The sequence below is a fragment of the Theropithecus gelada genome, chromosome 3 (genome assembly GCF_003255815.1).
Source record: "Theropithecus gelada isolate Dixy chromosome 3, Tgel_1.0, whole genome shotgun sequence".
Lineage (NCBI taxonomy): Eukaryota > Metazoa > Chordata > Mammalia > Primates > Cercopithecidae > Theropithecus > Theropithecus gelada.
The window spans coordinates 19,510,166-19,529,755 of NC_037670.1; the positions used below are offsets into that span (position 1 = coordinate 19,510,166).

A 19,590-nucleotide genomic window follows, 5' to 3' on the forward strand; every position below is an offset into this window, starting at 1 on the left:
CAACAGAAAGGAATGTTCAGGTTAAAGATAAAGGATTGCGGAGACCAAGTTTTATTGTGCAGAGGAAGCTGTTAGATAGCAGACTTTAGAGAGAGCAGGTTGTAAATTGTTTTTTATCAGACCTAAAAGGGTACCTGGCTCTTAGTTGATTATCTCCTGGATCTGCAAAGAAATGAAGGAAAACAAAGTGGGAAGGGGATTCTCTGTAGAATGTGGATTTTTCCCACAAAAGACTTTGCAGGGCAATTTCAGGGCATGGCAAGGAAATATATTTTGGGGTTAAATATTTTTGTCCTTGTCTCATAATGTTATGCCAGAGTCAGAATGAAAAGTAAGTCATAATACACAGGGTCAAATAAAACCCATCTGCTGAGAATCCATGGTTGGTAGGGCATGACTCCCCACACCCCTTAGGTAGGAATTTGGGCAAGATTAAAAAAATCAGAGCTTAGTCCTCAGCATGTGGGAGTTGGAATTGCTGCACTGCGTGAGATTTGAAAGGAGCAAGACATGTGAAGATTGGGGCAGGAACATTCTGGTTAAGAAAATGGAGAGCAGGCTGGCACTCCTGGGGCATGGTGCAGATGGATGAGTGATGTGATGGGAGTGCTGGGAAGCAGCAGGGCTGGATCTGGCGGGGCTTCATCAGCCAGGACGAGGACTTGGGGCTCCATCCTGAGTGCAGTGAGGATCTGTGGGAGAGCAGGGAAGGTATATATTCTGATTTCTGTTTAAAAAGTTTAAAATACAAAAATTAGCTGGGTGTGGTGGCACATGCCTCTAGTCCCAGCTACTCGGGAGGCTGAGGCAAGAGAAATCACTTGAACCTGGGAGGCAGAGGTTGCAGTGAGCTGAGATCGTGCCATTGCACTCCAGCCTGGGCAACAGAACCAGACTCTGTCTCAAACAGACAAACAGTTGAATTTTGGCTGCAGCATGGCAGATGGACAGGGGTAGGAAGAGGCAAGAATGCAAGATTAAATAAGCATACCACCGAGAAGACTGTTACAGTAGGGGAAGCAGAATAGCTTAGACTAGGGTGGTGGTTATGGGCTTAGGGCGTGTTGGGAGGTAGAGTTGATAAGATATGATGTGAGAGGAGAAGAGATGAATCAATAACAATACCTGCATCTTTGGGTGGGTAAATGGTAATGGTGTTTACTGAGATGGGGAAGATGAGGGATGAGCACAGAGATTCAGGAGTTGGGGGTTGGCCTTGTGAAACCTGAGTTGGCAGTACATTCCCAAGGGGAGTTGTCCAGGCAGGTTTTTGTGGCTATGAAGTCTGGAATTCCAGGGAAAGGCCGGGGTTGGAGACATGGTTTTGAGAGTCACTGGTAGATATGTGGGATTTGAAGTCACGGAGTAGACGAAGTCACCTAAGGAGAGTAGAAAGATAAGGAAGCCTAGGACAGAGCCCTGGGCTAGCATCTAAAGGAGAAGTATAAGGAGGAAATGGCGAAGAAGGAGTTCTATGGAAGCCAAGAAAAGCCAGAGGAGTCAAGTGAGATGAAAGCTGAACAGTGGCAACATGGAAGACATTGGTGACCTTGAGAGAAGCTGTCTCAGGAGTGAGCAGATGGTAGCATGACTGAAGGGTGAAGGTGAGGTGGGGCGGTAGCAACAACAGACAACTCTTGGAATATTTCTGGGAAGGAAGTCAAAAACTGGGCAGAACTGGAGGACAGTCTGGGGTCAAGGAAGATTTTTTTTTTTTTTTTTTTGTTTTTTTGCCTTCTTGTTCTTTGAAGCTTGGAGGAATGGGCTTATGTTGCTGCTGGATGACTCCATGTTCCTAGGTCCCAGGGAGCATGGGGCATTGCCTCAGATGTGGCTGACATGCTCTGGAATCCATACGTGCTTTGGAGGTGGCCAGGGAGCCCACAGGAGGAGAGAATGATCAGTGTGTGCCCTGAGAGCTTTGCCACTGTCAGGAAGCACCTGACAGGAACAAGTTTGATTGTATTTGACACATGCTGGCATTACCACAGAAAGTTTTAGCAACAGGTAAGAGGGAAAATCTGTACTCTCAACTTCTTTTTTCATACTTCCTATTGAAGTTTTCATCTCTGCTCTCAGGCATGTAATTTCTAAGACTGCTGGTTGTTTTTTAATTGTCTTAAAAAATAGCATCCCATTCTTGTTTAACAGATGATATAGCTTCTTTTACCTCCTTGAGGAAGATATTAATAATAGTTTTTTAAAACTTTTCTTCTCACTGCACAATCTTTTCTTTGTCCTCCTTTTGTTCCTGTTTAAAATGATAGCCATCTATCTTTTTCTCAGGTGTCTGGCAATGTGTGGTTGTCTGGTCATGTTTAACAGTGGGGTTTATAATGCTGATTGGAAGCTGTGAGCATATGGGTGGAGCTTCTGAACTTTTCTGCAGTATGAGCTGGTGCATCAATTAATTGGGAACCCATAGGTCAGTATCTTTGACTGTGTTGTCTTGAATTGTTCAGTCTTCCAGAGAAGACTCACCTACCCTTCTTTCTGGAGGGATGAAGGCCTATAAACTCTGGAAACAAAGTAAGGATAGAGGGAATGTCTTAGAGCTTGTAGGTATGTGTTTATCTAATCCATGTGTTTTCCAGACAGAAACTCCATCCTCAATTGTGCCTGATATTTCATCTCCAGAGATTCTTTAGAAAATAAATGTCCAGGCCAGGTGGAGTGGTTCACACCTGTAATCCCAGCACTTTGGGAGGCTGGGGTGGGCGGATCACCTGAGGTCAGGAGTTCGAGACCAGCCTGGCCAACACGGTGAAACCCCGTCTCTACTAAAAATATAAAAATTAGCCGGGCCTGGTGGCAGGTGCCTGTAATCCCAGCTACTCGGGATGCTGAGGCAGAAGAATCACTTGAACAGGGAGGCAGAGGTTGCAGTGAGCTGAGGTTGCGTCACTGCACTCCAGCCTGGGCAACGGAGTGAGACTCCATCTCACACACACACAAAAAAAGAAAGAAGTGTCCAGTCTCTACTAGGGAAGGGGCATTTGTCCAGAGGCAGGGAGTAGGGGAGAGAGTCCAAGGATCTAATTTCTTATTATTTTTATTTTTTAATTTTTTTTTTTTTTTTTTTGAGACGGAGTCTCGCTCTGTCGCCCAGGCTGGAGTGCAGTGGCCGGATCTCAGCTCACTGCAAGCTCCGCCTCCCGGGTTCACGCCATTCTCCTGCCTCAAATTTTTTTTTTTAAATTTTTGAGATGCAGTCTTACTCTGTCGCCCAGGCTGCAGTGCAATGGTGTGATCTCAGCTCACTGCAACCTCTGCCTCTGGGGTTCAAGTGATTATCCTGCCTCAGCCTCCCAAGTAGCTGGGATTACAGGCGCCTGCCACGACACCTGGCTAATTTTTGTATTTTTAGTAGAGACAGGGTTTCACCATGTTTTTCAGGCTGGTCTCGAACTCCTGACCTTAGGTCATCTACCAACCTTGGCCTCGCAAAGTGCTGGGATTACAGGTGTGAGCCACCATGCCTGGCCGCCTTCTTATTTTTAATATAAAGCCAGATTTGTTGAGTTATAATTTACATAGAACAAAATTCACTTGTTAGTAGACAGTTCTGTGAGTTGTGACATAAAACTGTCTCAGCATATAACTCATATGTTGAGTTACATGGTAAGTATGTGTTTAAATGTATAGGAAATTGCCGAATTGTTTTCTCAGGTGGTTGTACTATTTTATTTTATTTTTATTTTTATCATTTTATTTTATTTTATTTTATTTTTAAATTTTTGAGACAGAGTCTCGCTCTGTTGCCCAGGCTGGAGTGCAGTGGCACGATCTCAGCTCACTGCAACCTCCACCTCCCAAATTCAAGTGATTCTCCTGCCTCAGCCTCCCAAGTAGCTGGGATTATAGGCGTGCACCACCACGCCCAGCTAATTTTTGTATTTTTAGTAGAGATGGAGTTTCGCCATGTAGGCCAGGCTGGTCTCAAGCTCCTGATCTCAGGTCATCTGCCCGCCTCGGCCTCCCAAAGTGTTGGGATTACAGGCATAAGCCACTGCGCCTGGCGTGGCTGCACCATTTTAAATTTTCACAAGTAATCTATGAGCATTCCAGTTGTTCCTCATTCTTGTCAACACTTGGTATTTTCAGGTTTTTATTTTTTAATTTTACCCATTCTAATAGGTGTGGATTTAATTTCCATTTTTCTAGTAGCCATGATGCTGAGCATCTTTTTGTGTGCTTGCCATTTATGTATCTCCTTTGGTGAAGTGTCTTTTCAAACACTTTGCCTATTTTTATTGGGCTGTTTTGTTGCTGAGTTTTCAGAGGTGTATGTGTATTCTGGATTCAGGTCCTTTATCAGATACGTATTTTGCAAATGTTTTGTCCTCATCTGGTGGCTTGGCTTTTCATTGTAACTATCTTTTGAAGAGCAGATTTTAAAAATTTTGGTGTGGTTAATACATTTTTTGGTTGTGTGGCTTATGCTTTTGGTTTTGTGTCTAGGAAATCTTTACCTAATTCAAGGTCACAAAGATTTTTCTCCTGTTTTCTTCTGGAAGTTTTAAAATTTGGAGTTTTACATTTAGGTCTGTTATTATTTTTTGTATAATTTTTATATGTTAGGCAAGGTATAGATTGAAGTTCTTTGTTTTTGCATATGGATGTTCAATTTTTTCCAGTACCATTTGTTGTAAAGGTTATTCTTTCTTGATTGAATTGAATGTATACCTTCGTTGAGAGTTCACAAAGCTGTGGTTCATTTTTGGATCCTCTAACTTTATTTCACTTATCTCTTTGTCTGTCGCTTGACCAGTACCACACTCTTGATGACTGTAAATGTTGAAATCCGGTACTGTGATTCCTCCAACATTTCTCTTTCTCTAAATTGTTTTGTCTGGCCTAGTTCCTTTGCTTTTCCAAATAAATTTGAGAATCACTTGTTGATTTCTGCTAAAATTTCAACTTGGATTTTGGTTGGCATTGCATTGATTATATAGATGAATTTGGGGAGATCTGACATTTTAACAATATTGAGTCTTCTACTCCATAAATATGGCATATTCTCTCCATTTGTATGTCTGTGGATCCTTATATCTGTGTTTTGTCATTTTTCAGCATAGAAATCTTGCACATAATTTCATGAGATTTATACTTAAGTGTTTCATGTTTTGGTGCTATTATATAATACATGGTAGTTTTTTAAAAGCATTAGATTTTCAATTTTTTATTACAAGTGTGTGGATACAATTGACCTTTGTATGTGTAATTTGTGTTCTGTGACCTTGCTAAACTCAATTAGTTCTAATAACTTTTTTTGTAGTTTCTTTGAGATTTTCTGTATAGACAGTCGTGTCATCTGCAAATAGAGACAGTTTTATTTCTGCCTTTCTAATCAATAAATCTTTTATTTCTTTTTCTTGCCTTACTGCACAGGCTAGGATCTCTACTATGATTTTTGAATAGGGGTATGGTAGGATATTCTCACATTGTACTTCATCTTAGGAAAGAAGCATTCAGTCTTCTACCGTTAAGTATGATGTTAGCCACGGTGAAACCCCGTCTCTACTAAGAAATACAAAAAATAGCCGGGTGAGGTGGCGGGCGCCTGTAGTCCCAGCTACTCGGGAGGCTGAGGCCGGAGAATGGCGTGAACCCGGGAGGCGGAGCTTGCAGTGAGCTGAGATCCGGCCACTGCACTCCAGCCTGGGCTACAGAGCGAGACTCCGTCTCAAAAAAAAAAAAAAAAAAAAAAAAAAAAAGTATGATGTTAGCTGTGTGTTTTTTGTAGATGCCCCTAATCTGGTTCAGGATGTTCCTTTTTATTCCTGGTTTGCTGAGGGTTTATTATAATAATTATTATTATTATTATTATGAACAGGTGTTGAATTTTGTCAAAAGACTTTTCTGCATTTATTGAAGAGATAATTTTTTTTCATCTTTAGTCTGTTGTTATGGTAGGTGACATTGACTGATTTGCAAATAATGAGCCAGCCTTCGATTCCTAGAATAAGTATCTATTGGCTGTGAAGTATTATCCTTTTTATATATTGCTGAATGCAATTTGCTATTTTTTTGTTTAGGATTTTTGTGTCTTTGTTTATGAGGGATATTGGTCTGTTCTTTATTTTAACATCTTTATCTAGTTTTGGTGTCAGTGTAATTCTGGCCTCATAAAAAAAAGTTGACTTATTTCCCCCTTTTCTGTTTTCTGGAAGACTTGTTTAAAATTTCTATTATTTCTTTTTTAATTGTTTGATAGAATTTGAGAATGAAGCCCTCTGAAATGTTATGCATTGCATGACTGTTTACCTTTAAATAATAATCTGCTGCTTCAGGTATAGTGTAAGTACCTTAAAACAGTGTTTTCCCATCTATTAATCATATTTATTTCAGATTCTTTTTCTGAAATTCATGTATTATTGTTCCAGGTTATCTGTGTGTCTGCTTCTGTTGATTGTCACTTGACAATGAGCCTTTTGTTTCCTTTGCCGCCTTGTTTTGTTTGTTTGTTTGTTTTTGAGACGGAGTCTCACTCTGTCGCTCAGGCTGGAGTGCAGTGGCACAATCTTGGCTCACTGTAACCTCTTCCTCCTGGGTGTCTTAATTTAATTTAATTTAATTTGGGAGAGCTAAATAGTTAAACATGAGGCCAAAGTACATAACAAAGCAGCAGCCTTTTATTGCAAATATGCACACACTCTTGGGCGAGGTTCTCCCGTCCTCAGGTATGGGGCCAGGGGACTCGCGCCAGTGCTCTCGGGCGAGGTTCTCCGGTCCTCAGGTATGGGGCCAGAGAAGTCACGCCGGCGCTCTCGGGTGAGGTTCTCCAGTCCTCAGGTATGGGGCCAGGGAAGTCGCGCCAGCGCTCTCGGGCGAGGTTCTCCGGTCCTCAGGTATGGGGCCAGGGAAGTCGAGCTGGCGCTCTCGGGCCAGGTTCTCTGGTCCACAAGTAGGAGGGGCCAAAGAAGTCACGCCGGCTCCTGCGGGCGGCAGACTTTTATGCATTGGTACTGGAAGGGGGAGGGCAGTGGGCAGGATAAGGGTGTGATGGGGCGGCTCTGTAGGCGTGGCCGGGTAAGTTTCGATCTCTTCGGATTGACATCACCTGGCGCATGCTCGGTTGTCCTACACTTTCCTGGGCACGGGAAAGTTGGTGATGAAGAACCTGGAAGCAATTGGGACTGTGCCATCTTGTTCACCTTCCTCCATTTTGTCCCTTCTCCCTCACCCAAACACTGGGTTCAAGTGATTCTCCTGCCTCAGCCTCCTGAGTAGGTGGGATTACAGGTATGTGCCACCACACCCAGCTAATTTTTGTATTTTTAGTAGAGATGGGGTTTCACCATGTTGACCAGGCTGGTCTCAAACTCCTGACCTTATGATCCACCCGCCTCGGCCTCCCAAAGCGCTGGGATTACAGGCATGAGCCACTGCGCCTGGCCTCCATTGCCTTTTCATTGTAATTTTTGATTTCAGTGTTGGACGTTGTGTGGAGGGCTGTAGGCAAGGTCAACAAACGTTTTCTGTAATGGGCCAAATAAGAAATATTTTGAGTTTTGAGGGCCACATGTAGTCCCTGTTGCATATTGTTCTTCTGGTTTTTACTTTTAAAAAATTACCCTTAAAAAATGTAAAACCTGGCAGGGTGCAATGGTTCATGCCTGTAATTCTGGCCCTTTGGGAGACTGAGGTAGGAGGATTGCTTGAGCCCAGGGGTTTGAGACCAGCTTGGGCAATGTGGTGAGACACCATCTCTACAAAAAAAATACAAAAAATTAACTGGGCGTGGCCACATGTACTGTGGTCCCGCTTTCTTGGGAGGCCGAGGTGGGAGGATGGCTTGAGCCCAGGAGATTGAGACTGCAGTGAGCCATGATCGTACCACAGTACTCCAGCCTGGCAGACAGAGCAAGAACCTGTCTCCAGAAAAAAGAAGAAAAAAAGTAAAGCCATTGTTAGCTTGCAGCCTGTACAGAAACAGGTCATGGGCTACATTTGGCCTCTGGGCCATAGCGTACCCTCTCCGTAGAGGGGAATGAGGTGGGTAGATTGTGTTATACTCAGGAATGGCCACTCCTCTTGTGCTGCTGGGCTGTCGTTGTTGGGGAGTTGAGGTGGGTCTGGGTTTTGTTGTTGTGTATGTACCTTCCATCCCACTGGCTTCAAATTCCTCTAACCTTTCCTTGAGCTTAGGATGAGGGCTCAGTTGCCAAAGCGTCTTCACCCATGGCTTTTGGCCTTGCCTCTGTGTCTGCCTTAGCTGCCCCTTATCTTTGGCAGGTCTCTACTAGAGAAAGTTCCTCTCCCTTCCCCCAAAGTAGGAGGACTCTAACAGTCTGACTTAAGATGGCTCCTAGACCCTCCCCGAGGGCTAGAGCAGATTGCCTTTTAGCTTCCCTGGCCACAGCAGTCTTCTGATTCTGTAGGTGAGAAGCTTCTTGTTAGGGCTTAGTGCTGTGGCGGCTCCCACTGAGAGACTGTTCAGTCTGCTCTTTCAGTCTACATCTTAAAAGGTTTTTTTTCCTTCCTTCCTTCCTTCCTTCCTTCCTTCCTTCCTTCCTTCCTTCGTTCCTTGTAAATGTGCTAAGAAAGAGGTGCTGATTTTGAGCCTGGCTCCAATTACAGTACCCAGTCAAGAAGTGAATTTACAGCATTGTAAAGGCTGCCAGTAGAGAGGAATGGTAAGGAAAGTTGGCTCCACTCTGGTGATGAATTGAAGCTTCCAGTGGGTTGTCTAGCTGTTTTTTAGTGGTTGCTACAATGTATGCAAAGCTACCAGATTCTATGACTCCTGGGGCCATTCCCATGGAAAATAAACAATGTGAATTTTATATACACAGTGACATTGTGTAAACTCAGTGGCCCTGATACGTGCTGAATGTGTATGTGGCCCCTGAGGGCTGTGCTGCAGTTGGAGTGAAAAAGAAGTAATACTTTTTAAAACAATGTTATAAGTGGACAGAATGCTAGTGTCGACAGAGTCAAACTCTATAAAATAATTGAAGAGATTTGTTCTGAGCCAAATATGAGTGAGGTCGTCAGAACATGTGCCCAAGGTGGTTGGGGTGCAGCTTGGTTTTATACATTTTAGAGAGGTGTGAGACATCCATCAAAAACGTTTAAGAAGTACATTGGTTTGGTCCAGAAAAGTGGGACAACTCAGAGCCGGGGGGGTGTGGGGCTTTCAGGCTGTAGGTGAATTTAAACATTTTCTGATTGATAAAGACCTGGGATTGATAGAAAGGGAATGTTCAGGTTAAGGTAAAGATTGAACATCAAAGTGCTTTTTGAATTCTTATAGTGGCTGCCTTAGAGACAATAGATGACAAATGTTTCTTATTCAGATCTTAGTTAATCTCTTTAGGACTGGGAGGGTCTCAAAGAAAAAGATCTAGCTATGTTAGTAGAGATTCTTTACAAATGCAGATTTTCCCCCACAAAGAACAGCTTTGCAGGGCCATTTCAGAATATGGCAAAGAAACATATTTCGGGTTAAAATATTATTATTTTCTTCCTTGTCTCATAATGTTATGCCAGAGTCAGGTTGGAGAGTCACGATATATAGGGTTAAATAAAACCCATCTGATGAGAATTTATGATTTGTAGGACATGACTCCCCAGACCCCTTAGATAGGAATTTGGGCAAGATTTTAAAAAATCAGAGTTTAGTCCTTACTAGCAAACGTAGAAAGCTCTCATCTTTCTAGTTTAGCACTTTAAAATTGTATGACTGTAGTATTTGAAGATGATGGTTATTAGACTATTGAGTTTTTTGATGCTGCTTTTATGAGCTAAGCTTTTATGTCATTGACTCCGTTTCTAGATTAGCCTGTAGTTTTCTAAACTGTCAAACCTGTTATTCAGAAAGGCCAGGAACCCCTTGAGGGGTAGATTGCAGTAGAATATTTTATTCTAGGCCGGGCGTGGTGGCTCACGCCTGTAATCCCAGCACTTTGGGAGGCCGAGGAGGGTGGATCACTTGAGGTCAGGAGTTCGAGACCAGCCTGACCAACATGATGAAACTCCATCTCTACTAAAAATACAAAAAATTAGCGAGGCATGGTGGCACACACCTGTTATCCCAGTTACTTGGGAGGCTAAGGCAGGAGAGTCTCTTGAGCCTGGGAGGCGGAGGTTGCAGTGAGCAGAGATCATGCCACAGTACTGCAGCCTGGGTGACAGAGTGAGACTCTGTCTCAAAAAATAAAGCAAAAAGAAAAAATAAAATTTTATTCTAACCGGAATCATTACCTTCCCCCTAGATCCAGATGCAGAGGTGTGCCTTCATGTACTGAGGCTTGTCCAGTCTGTGGTTCTGGAACCTGAAGTCTTCTCCAAGTCGGCCTCTGAGTTCCGGAGCTCCCTGCCCCTGCAACGCATCCTGGCAATGTCCAAGAGCCGCAACCCCCGCCTGCAAACCGCAGCCCAGGAGCTCCTGGAAGACCTCCGCACTCTGCAGCATAATGTGTAGGTGTGCTCGGCCACCAGGGTTTTGGTGAAAATGCCGGTGTCCCTTCTCCTCCCCAGATCCCTCATTTGATACTGCAAAACCGTCACCATGTGCCATGTGTTAGAGTTGGCAAAATGTGATTGACTAGAGATGGACCTGAATTGATATGTATCCCACATAACTTGCCTTGGAAGTGAGAGTACTTGTAGGTCGTTGGTTAAGCTTGCCAAGGAAGAGGCCATGAAAGAACCTGGCCTTCCAGAAAAGTGGTCCATGTCTGCTGGCTGGAAGAGGGCTTGCTTAGGGCAGTTTCTTGCTACTCAAAAGACCATGACTGATAGGTTCACCTATAAAACAGGGAAATTAAATAACCATCTACCCCATTGGTCAGCATTTTCCTGAGATACATTTCTTTGAAAAGCAATTCATTCTCTCTCTAGTAATTGTAATCAATCACCTCAAAATGCAAGTTTACTTTTATAACCTTTTGGTGAACCTGCTATTTCGGATGACACTGGACATTTTAGTTCTATATTTTTTGTGCCTGTTTTATTTTTGAATAAAGAAAGTCAGAAGAGTTGTATTACAACCCCTGCTGTCTAAAATCTAAACTTGATACTAGGAAGTTGATCTTTGCATGTTACTATGTTACTCTTGGTTGGTGGAAAAAAAACTCTCCTTAAACTGTTCCGGGCCCTCTGGCTATAAACTTAGAAGTCCTATTTTTCTTATAACAAATACTGTAAAAACAACTTGTATAATAGATTAGAACACATGCAGTTAGTTGAGATTCTGTAAATGAAATGATAGTTCCAGCTCCGTTTTTGTGCATGGGTGTGCCTGTATGCCAGGGCCCTGCCGTATCTATCTTATCTACCTACTGGTTGCCATCCAGCTTGTTTTCTAGGCCACTGGCAGAGAACAAGGGAGAATGCACTTCATTTCTCACGGATACCGTGATTGGTGAGAGTTGCCATTTGTATTAGTCTGTTTCATGCTGCTATAAAGAAATGCCTGAGGCTTGGTAATTTATAGAGGAATGAGGTTTAATTGACTCACAGTTCACTGTAGCTGGGGAGGTCTCAGGAAACTTACAATCATGGTTGAAGGGGAAGCAAGGCACCTTCTTCTCAAGGTGGCAGGAAGGAGAATGAATGCAGGAGAACCTACCGAATATTTATAAAACCATCAGCTCTCTTGAGAACTCACTATCTTGAGAACAGCATGGGGGAAACCGCCCCCATAATTCAGTCACCTCCACCTGGTCTCTCCCTCGACACGTGGGAGTTACGGGGATTATAATTCAGGCTGCGATGTGGGTGGGACACAAAGCCTCACCATGTCACCATTTAAATCAATCCTTAGAGTCACATTAGTGAACACATTCCCTCCTTTTCCTGGGCCGCTTCCTTCGGTGTGATGCTGAAGGGCTGCTGGGCTCTGGGCATGCTGTAAGAGCAAAACAAATGCAGGTGCACTCCACCAGTGGCAGCCCCATCTACAAGAATAAGCTGTTTGGTTGCATATGGCATTTAGAGTAACTTCATTTTTCTTTTAAGTAGATTTTTATAGGCAGTGTGCAATTTAAGGCTGAGGCTGAGTGAAGAAGTGTAGAGGAAGGCACAGTTGCTTGGATTTCGCGAGCCAGCATATTGTGGAACACTAGCTCATCTGAGCCAGGGGAATGTTGCAAAAGGCAATTTAAAATTCATGGAGGCAGAAATCGATCCATCTGTGCTGTGTGCTTCTGTAGGTCCTGATTATTGGTGAATAAAATTGAGAATGTTGTGTTTCTATGCTTAATAGCATGGTACTATCTTCTTTTTGATTGCTGTTTATTTAATAAGGTAATGAGAGATGCTGCCTCTAGAACTACAGGACCTTTTCCTGCCAAAGATGGGGTCAACAGTGTATAGAGAGGAGTGAGCGTTGGCCAGACTCTTGGATGTTGTGTAGTTTGGCTAATTAGTGGATGGATGTGATTAAGAAGGATCATTTATTTTTCCTGATTTTGAGGTGCTAAGAATAGCGAGAGTTCTTATGAAAACTCTCTCAGGAAGAAACATACGACAAATCCGTATTTTGAACATATGTCCGAGGAAAAGTACATAAGGCCAGTTTTAAGGAGTGACCTGCCTCCAGCTCTTCATATGAAGGTCAACAGGAATACATAGGTTCTTTAATTTTTCTACAACTAGTGATCTAAAGAAAATGTCAGTTTTTGAAAAGGTATTCATAAAAGCATGTACTTTGCAGATCTTGTGAATTTTAAAATCAAAGTGAAATAGTGCATATATTTTGAAATGTTTGTTTGTTTGTTTTAGACGGAGTTTCCCTCTTGTTGCCCAGGCTGGAAGTGCAATGGCATGATTTTGGCTCACTGCAACCTCCGCCTCCTGGGTTCAAGCGATTCTCCTGCCTTAGCCTCCTGAGTCACTGGGATTATAGGCACCTGCCACCACGCCCAGCTAATTTGTGTTACTTTTAGTAGAGACGGGGTTTCACCATGTTGGCCAAGCTGGTCTTGAACTCCTGACCTCAGGTGATCCACCCACCTCGGCCTCCCAAAGTACTGGATTACAGGCATGAGCCACGGCGCTTGGCCTATATTTTTATTTTTTATTTTTATTTTTGGAGACAAGAGTCTTGCTTTGTCGCCCAGGCTGGAGTACAGTGGCGCCATCTCGGCTCACTGCAGCCTCTGCCTCCTCATACAAGTGATTCTCCTGCCTCAGCCTCCTGAGTAGCTGGGATTACAGGCTTGTACCACCATGCCTGGCTAATTTTTGTACTTTCAGTAGAGACGTGTTTTCACCATGTTGTCCAGCCTGGTCTAAATTCCAGATCTCAAGTGATCCGCCTGCCTCGGTCTCCCAAAGTGCTGGGATTACAGGCGTGAGCCACTGTGCCCAACCTTGAAATGTAATTTTAACAGAATTCCTCTTACGTTTATTAAGTTAAGGAACTATTTTTCTCCTTGGCACCGTCAGTTTGTATGTAAAGATGTGAAACCTGGCAGGCCAGACGTCAGACTTGACTCCCTCCTTCCTCACCCCTTCCCCCACACAAGAGGCTCCAAGCAGGCCTCTTGCTGTCTGGCAGCTCATTAACCATCAGTGCTGCTTTCTCTTCAGTCTGAAAAGAGCACACCCTTGTTCTGACTGAGAGCAATTTGTGTGGCTTTGGAGACCTGTGCCTCCTCATGGCATAGCTTGGGATAAGCCCATGCCACAGAGTTCTTCTTGTTCCATACAGTTATATCGCCTGTGCCATTCACTCATTCCAGAGGATTTTAAAGTTATAGTACCAAGCATAGGATCACAGGTGTGGAGCCTGAAGAAAATTAGAACAAGGCTGGAAGTCAGGCCGTGGTCAAGGAAGTGTTGACGAAAAGAGTCAAACTCTGTAAAATATTTGAAGAGACTTATTCTGAGCCGAATGTGAGTGACCAGTGGCCTGTGGCACAGCCCCAGGAAGTTCTGGAAACATGTGTCCAAGGTGGACGGGCCACAGTTTGGTTTTATGTGTTGTAGGAAGACATAAAACATCAGTCAATAGATGTGAGATGTATAATACATTTGTTTTGTCTGGAAAGGCGGGACAATTGGAGGGGGCGGGGGGTGTGTTCCAGGTCACAGGCAGATTCAAAGATTTTCTCGTTAGCAATTGATTAAAAGAGTTAAGTTATTATCAGAAGACCTGGAATCCCTAGGAGGGAGTATCTGTTGTGGGGACCAAGGTTTTTATTATGCAGATGAAGCCTTCAGGTAGCAGGCTTCAGAGAGAATAGATTGGAAATGTTTCTTATCAGACTTAAAAAGGTGCCAGACTCTTAGTTAATTCTCTCCTGGATCAGAGAAGAGGAAAAGAATTCTCTACAGAATGTAAATTTTTCCCCACAAGAGACAGCTTTGCAGGGCCATTTCAAAGTATGTCGAAGAAATATATTTTTGGGTAAAATATTTTGATTTCTTTCAGGGCCTGGTATCTGTCATGTGATGCTATACTAGAGACAGGCTAGAATTTGGTGTCTTATTGCAACAAAAAGTCTCAAGATCTCTGTTTTAATATTTATACCAGTCAGTTGTACCTGGATTCCAGAGGGCGGAGGGCATAATGAGGCGTGTCTGACCTCCACTTCCCATCATGACATAATGAGGCTTGTCTGACCTCCACGTCCCATCACGGCCTAAACTAGTTTTTCAGGCCAACTTTGGAATGCCCTTGGCTGAGAGGAGGGGTCCATTTGGATGGTTGAGGGACTTAGAATTGTATTTTTGGTTTACAGAGTTTTTGAATAAAGCTTGTAAATGTGCCTGCTCATTCCATTGATTTGGCTGGACCTGTCATTAGCTATTTTGCCACACATTAATATAAATGGAAAAGGTTGATAAAAACTTTTGCAGACTTACTAATTTTCTGAGAAGTCCTGAAGTTTGCTTTGCTGTCTTCCATGGCATAGATGCTGAGAATGCCTCAGAACTTCTCCAGCCAGTGTAGGATCCTGAGTAGAGACCCTGATACAGTGTAGGATGTGGCATCCTGTAGGGCATTGCAAGGTCTTTGGATGCTTTTTGAGTCCAGGCTCAGGTAAGAAGGGCAAGAGATAACTGTACACCTCTGTCTTCACAAACTCTCTCTTTAAGAGCTATGGCTGCCTCTCTGCTCTGAGAACGCACACATTTAAATTTATCTCCAGATGTAGAATAAGAAATCGGAGTCTTTGAATGTGCTAATTAGTGCATGCTACAAAATGAAAACTGTTGTTACTGTCCTTTTTAATTTGTAATTTAAAAAGTTTTAAAATTGTTAAGTATGCCTAACATAAAATTTATGTGTTTTTTTTTTTTTTTTTTTGAGACGGAGTCTCGCTCTGCCGCCCAGGCTGGAGTGCAGTGGCCGGATCTCAGCTCACTGCAAGCTCCGCCTCCCGGGTTCCCGCCATTCTCCTGCCTCAGCCTCCCGAGTAGCTGGGACTACAGGCGCCCGCCACTGCGCCCGGCTAGTTTTTTTTATTTTTTAGTAGAGACGGGGTTTCACCGTGCTAGCCAGGATGGTCTCGATCTCCTGACCTCGTGATCCGCCCGTCTCGGCCTCCCAAAGTGCTGGGATTACAGGCTTGAGCCACCGCGCCCGGCCAAATTTATGTTTTAACCATTTTAAAGTGAAGAATCAGTGGCATTAAATATGTCACAGTGTTTTATAATCATTACCATTATCTGTTTCTGAAACTTTTCTTCATTCCAAACAGAAACTCTGTACCCATTATATAACAACCCGTTCCCTAAACCTTTCTCCCCTGGCCCCTAGTATCTGCTCTTCTCTGTCTCCGTGCATTTGACTACTCCACGCACCTCATAGAAGTGGAGTCATACGATCTGTGTTCTTTTGGGTCTGGCATATTTCACTTAGCATCGTGTCCTCAAGGTTCACCCGTGTTGTAGTGTGTGTCAGAACTCATTCCCTCTTACGGCTGTATCATCCAGTGTGTGGACGCAGCACCTGTCGTTCATATATCCATCTGTTGAGGGACCCTTGGCTTGTTTTCACCTTTTGGCTGTTGTGAATAGTATTGCTGTGAACATTGGGGTACAGGTATCTGTTTGAATTTCTGCTTTCAATCTTTTGGGGTGTGTACTTAGGAGTGAAATTGCTGAATCACATGGTAATTATTTGTGTAACTCTCTGAGGAACTGCCACCTGCTTTCCACAGCAGCCGCACCACTTTCCATCCCCACCAGCAGCAGTGCTCGAGGGCTCCAGTTTCTCCACGTGTTCATCAACATTTGTTATTTTCTGTTTTATTGATAATAGCCATTGATAATGGGTGTGAAATGCATCTTATTGAGGTTTTCATTTGCATTTCCCTAATGATGAATAATGTTGAGCATCTTTCCTTGTACTTATTGGCTGTTTGTATCTCTTCTTTGGAGAAAAGTCTATTCAAGGCCTTTGCCCATTTTTGAGTTGGATTGTTTGCTTTCTGTTGTTGAGTTACAGAAGCGAACGCCTTATCAGATGTGGGATTTGCAGGTATTAACTCCCATTTTCTGAGCTTCTGCATTCTATTAATAGTGTCCTTTGATGTGCAAGAGTTCATTTTGGTTAAGTCTAGTTTATTGATTTTTTTCTTTTATTGCCTATCTTTTGGTGTCATATCCAAGAAGTCATTATCAAATGATTTGGTCACAAGGATTTTCTCCTGTGTTTTCTTCTTCATTTTGTAGTTTTATCTCTTCATTTTAGATCTTTGATCCATTTTGAGTCAATTTTTACATACCATTAAGCTAAGGATCTAGCATCATTCTTTTACATGTGGATATTTCAGTTTTCTCACCACCACTTGCTGAATTTTATAATTATTATTTGAAAATGTTATTACAAATGTGAGTTTCAAAACTCAAGCACTTATGAATACTATGCTCATATGCTTGCCATATTTTTAAATTATTTGGTTTCATGAATAGCCTTTTTTTTTTTTTTTTTTTTTTGAGATACGATCTCATTCTGTCACCAAGGCTGGAGTGCAGTGGAGTGATCTCGGCTCAATGCAGCCTCTGCCTCCTGGGCTCAAGTGATCTCCTGCCTCAGCCTCCAGAGCAGCTGGGACTCTAGGTGTGTGCCACAATACCTGGCTAATTTTCTGTATTTTTTGGGGGAGATGGGGTTTCACCATGTTGTCCAGGCTGGTCTCTAACTCCTGGACTCAAGTGACCCACCTGCCTCAGCTCCCCAAAGTGCTGGGATTATGGGCATGAGCTACTGCACCTGGCCATGAATAGCCTTTATTATAGGATTTTATATTGTTCCAGTGGAGCTCCCTAAGTTGCTGCTTTTCCCACCATAAATGTGTGTGTTTAATGCTCTTAGATCATACTCAGCACAAAATGACTGTTAGCTGGAAAAAATGACTCCCACTCACATAGTCTTTTTTAATCGAAGTCATACTTGCAGCCCAACTTTTCAGAGTAAATGGTATTATACAAAATATTGCTGTTTCGATGTCTGAGAGCAGTGCAGGCTTTGGGAAGAAGTGCAGAGGCCCTGTAAATGTGGGCTTGGTGTATGTTTGAAGGGCAGCAGAGAGTGCTCGGGTGCGGGTTGGGAGACCTCTCGCCTTGCTCTGTGCAATGGCTATAGGGCCTGGAGCAGGAGCAGCCTCTGATTCACACTTAAAAATGTAAAAAATAAAAAAAAATTTTAAAAAGTGGAATCTGCTCTTAAGATTGTCCGATGACCACACTGTCAGCCTCTAGTCATTGCTACCCTCCTGACCCCTAGCACCTCAAATGGCAAAAGTCCTCGAGGCTGCTGAAGTGAGTTTGTTTCCAAACGTGCCTCCCCAGGGTAAAGCTTTCACTCTCCCCACAGACTCCAGCCACACCCAGATCTGAGGCCCAAGTGTGCACGTTCTCACTGGACACTGTGCCCAGCTGCCATACACACACTTGGTCCTGCATAGCGTGGGCTGACGTGAAGGTGATAGGTCCCTGCTGGAGTGGGGCCTGCCACCTGCCCACCGGGGAGGAAAGCATCTCCTCTGCCATCCCGTGCCTTCATGCTCAGTCACTGGCACCAGCAGCCTTTCTTCTGGCCATGACTCGTACCTACTCTCATTTTGGATCATAAGCCCTAGAGCTGTGGTTCTTAGCTGTTATAGGGTCATGGGCCACTCGGAGAATCTGAGAAACCTTCTCTATACAAAAATGTATGGACATGCTTATCTGATATTTCATCTGCAATTTCTGGGGGTTTGTGGGATTCCCCTCAGGATCATTTACTTTTTGATAAGGAGCACTTTGCCCTGGGCTTGTGGAATTTGTGTGGCCTAGTGTAGTACCAGGCACATAACCAGGCACTGGAACATTGAAAGCATTTAATGATGTCTATGATACTGTAAGGCGTCCCACATTAACGGCAGTCCCATAGCTGAAAACAAAGCATTGGCTTCCTGGTGGCAGTTCAGAACCTCTGCCTGATATCCTTCAGCTCAGTCAGTCCTCACAGCCATCCCGTGAGGTCGGCATCACCAGCCACACACTGCAGGTGAGGACACTGGACTCGAGTGACAGGATGCGGTTAGATCTGTGCCTCTTGGTGTCACCTCCCTTTCCCTGGGCCCATAACCTTATCTAGGGTCCTTTGCCTCCAGGCCAGTGTCTGTCCTGTACCTGGGCATTTGCAGTTCTGGCGATGAGCTGCTTCACCCCCTGGCAGAGGGTCTGCAGCCACTCTGGCCAATGTGCTGCTCCGTTTCTACCAGCAGGCCCATGGGGTCAAGAGGGAGGGAACAGAATGGGGAGTGGATGATGTGGTGGGGGGCAGTAACCCTTGTTCCCCACCAGGCTGGTGTTGAGACAAGATGTGCTGATACGTGACAGGTTCTTGTGGCTGCCTGATCACACAGGAACATTTAGAAAGAAGAGGGAGAGTTGGCCAGGTGCGGTGGCTCACGCCTGTCATCCCAGCACTTTGGGAGGCTGATGCGGGTGAATCACTTGAGGCCAGGAGTCCAAAACCAGCCTGGCCAACAAGGGGAAACTCCATCTCTACTAAAAATGCAAAAATTAGGTGGGCATGGTGGCATATGCCTGTTGTCCCAGCTACTCAGGAGGCAGAGGCAGGAGAATCGCTTGCACTGTGGAGGCAGAGGTGGCAGTGAGCTGAGATCGCACTACTGAACTTCAGCCTGGGCAACAGAGCAAGACTTCATCTCAGAAAAAAAGGGAGAGACAGAGATTAATTATCAGTATCAAAAGCCTTGATTTTTAAAAGGTTCTGTTCAGTATCTACAGCAGTTTATAAAATTATCATTCCTGTCTCCATGAACTGCATGCTCAGGGATCACTACAACCTGTCTTACCTTGCTTAGAATCATTGAGTAGTCCTCTCTTTCAGCCTTTCTTTTTTTTTTTTTTTTTTTTTGAGACGGAGTCTTGCGCTGTGTCACCCAGGCTGGAGTGCAGTGGCGCGATCTCGGCTCACTGCAAGCTCCGCCTCCCAGGTTCAGGCCATTCTCCTGCCTCAGCCTCCGAGTAGCTGGGACTACAGGCGCCCGCCACCACGCCCGGCTAGTTTTTTGTATTTTTAGTAGAGACGGGGTTTCACCATGTTAGCCAGGATGGTCTCGATCTCCTGACCTCGTGATCCGCCCGCCTCGGCCTCCCAAAGTGCTGGGATTA

At 44.0% G+C, this 19,590-nt stretch overlaps 1 protein-coding gene across 1 annotated transcript in view; it reads left to right on the forward strand.

Annotated features, from left to right (window-relative positions):
- HSF2BP (heat shock transcription factor 2 binding protein) overlaps positions 1–10,995 on the forward strand; it is a 115,722-nt gene extending 104,727 nt beyond the window's left edge. Inside the window, exon 9 of the mRNA XM_025380096.1 lies at positions 10,221–10,995. Coding sequence (XP_025235881.1) covers positions 10,221–10,429 — 209 coding nt within the window. The 3' untranslated portion in view covers positions 10,430–10,995. The remainder of the gene's footprint in view (positions 1–10,220) is intronic.
- The last annotated feature ends 8,595 nt before the right edge of the window (positions 10,996–19,590 follow it).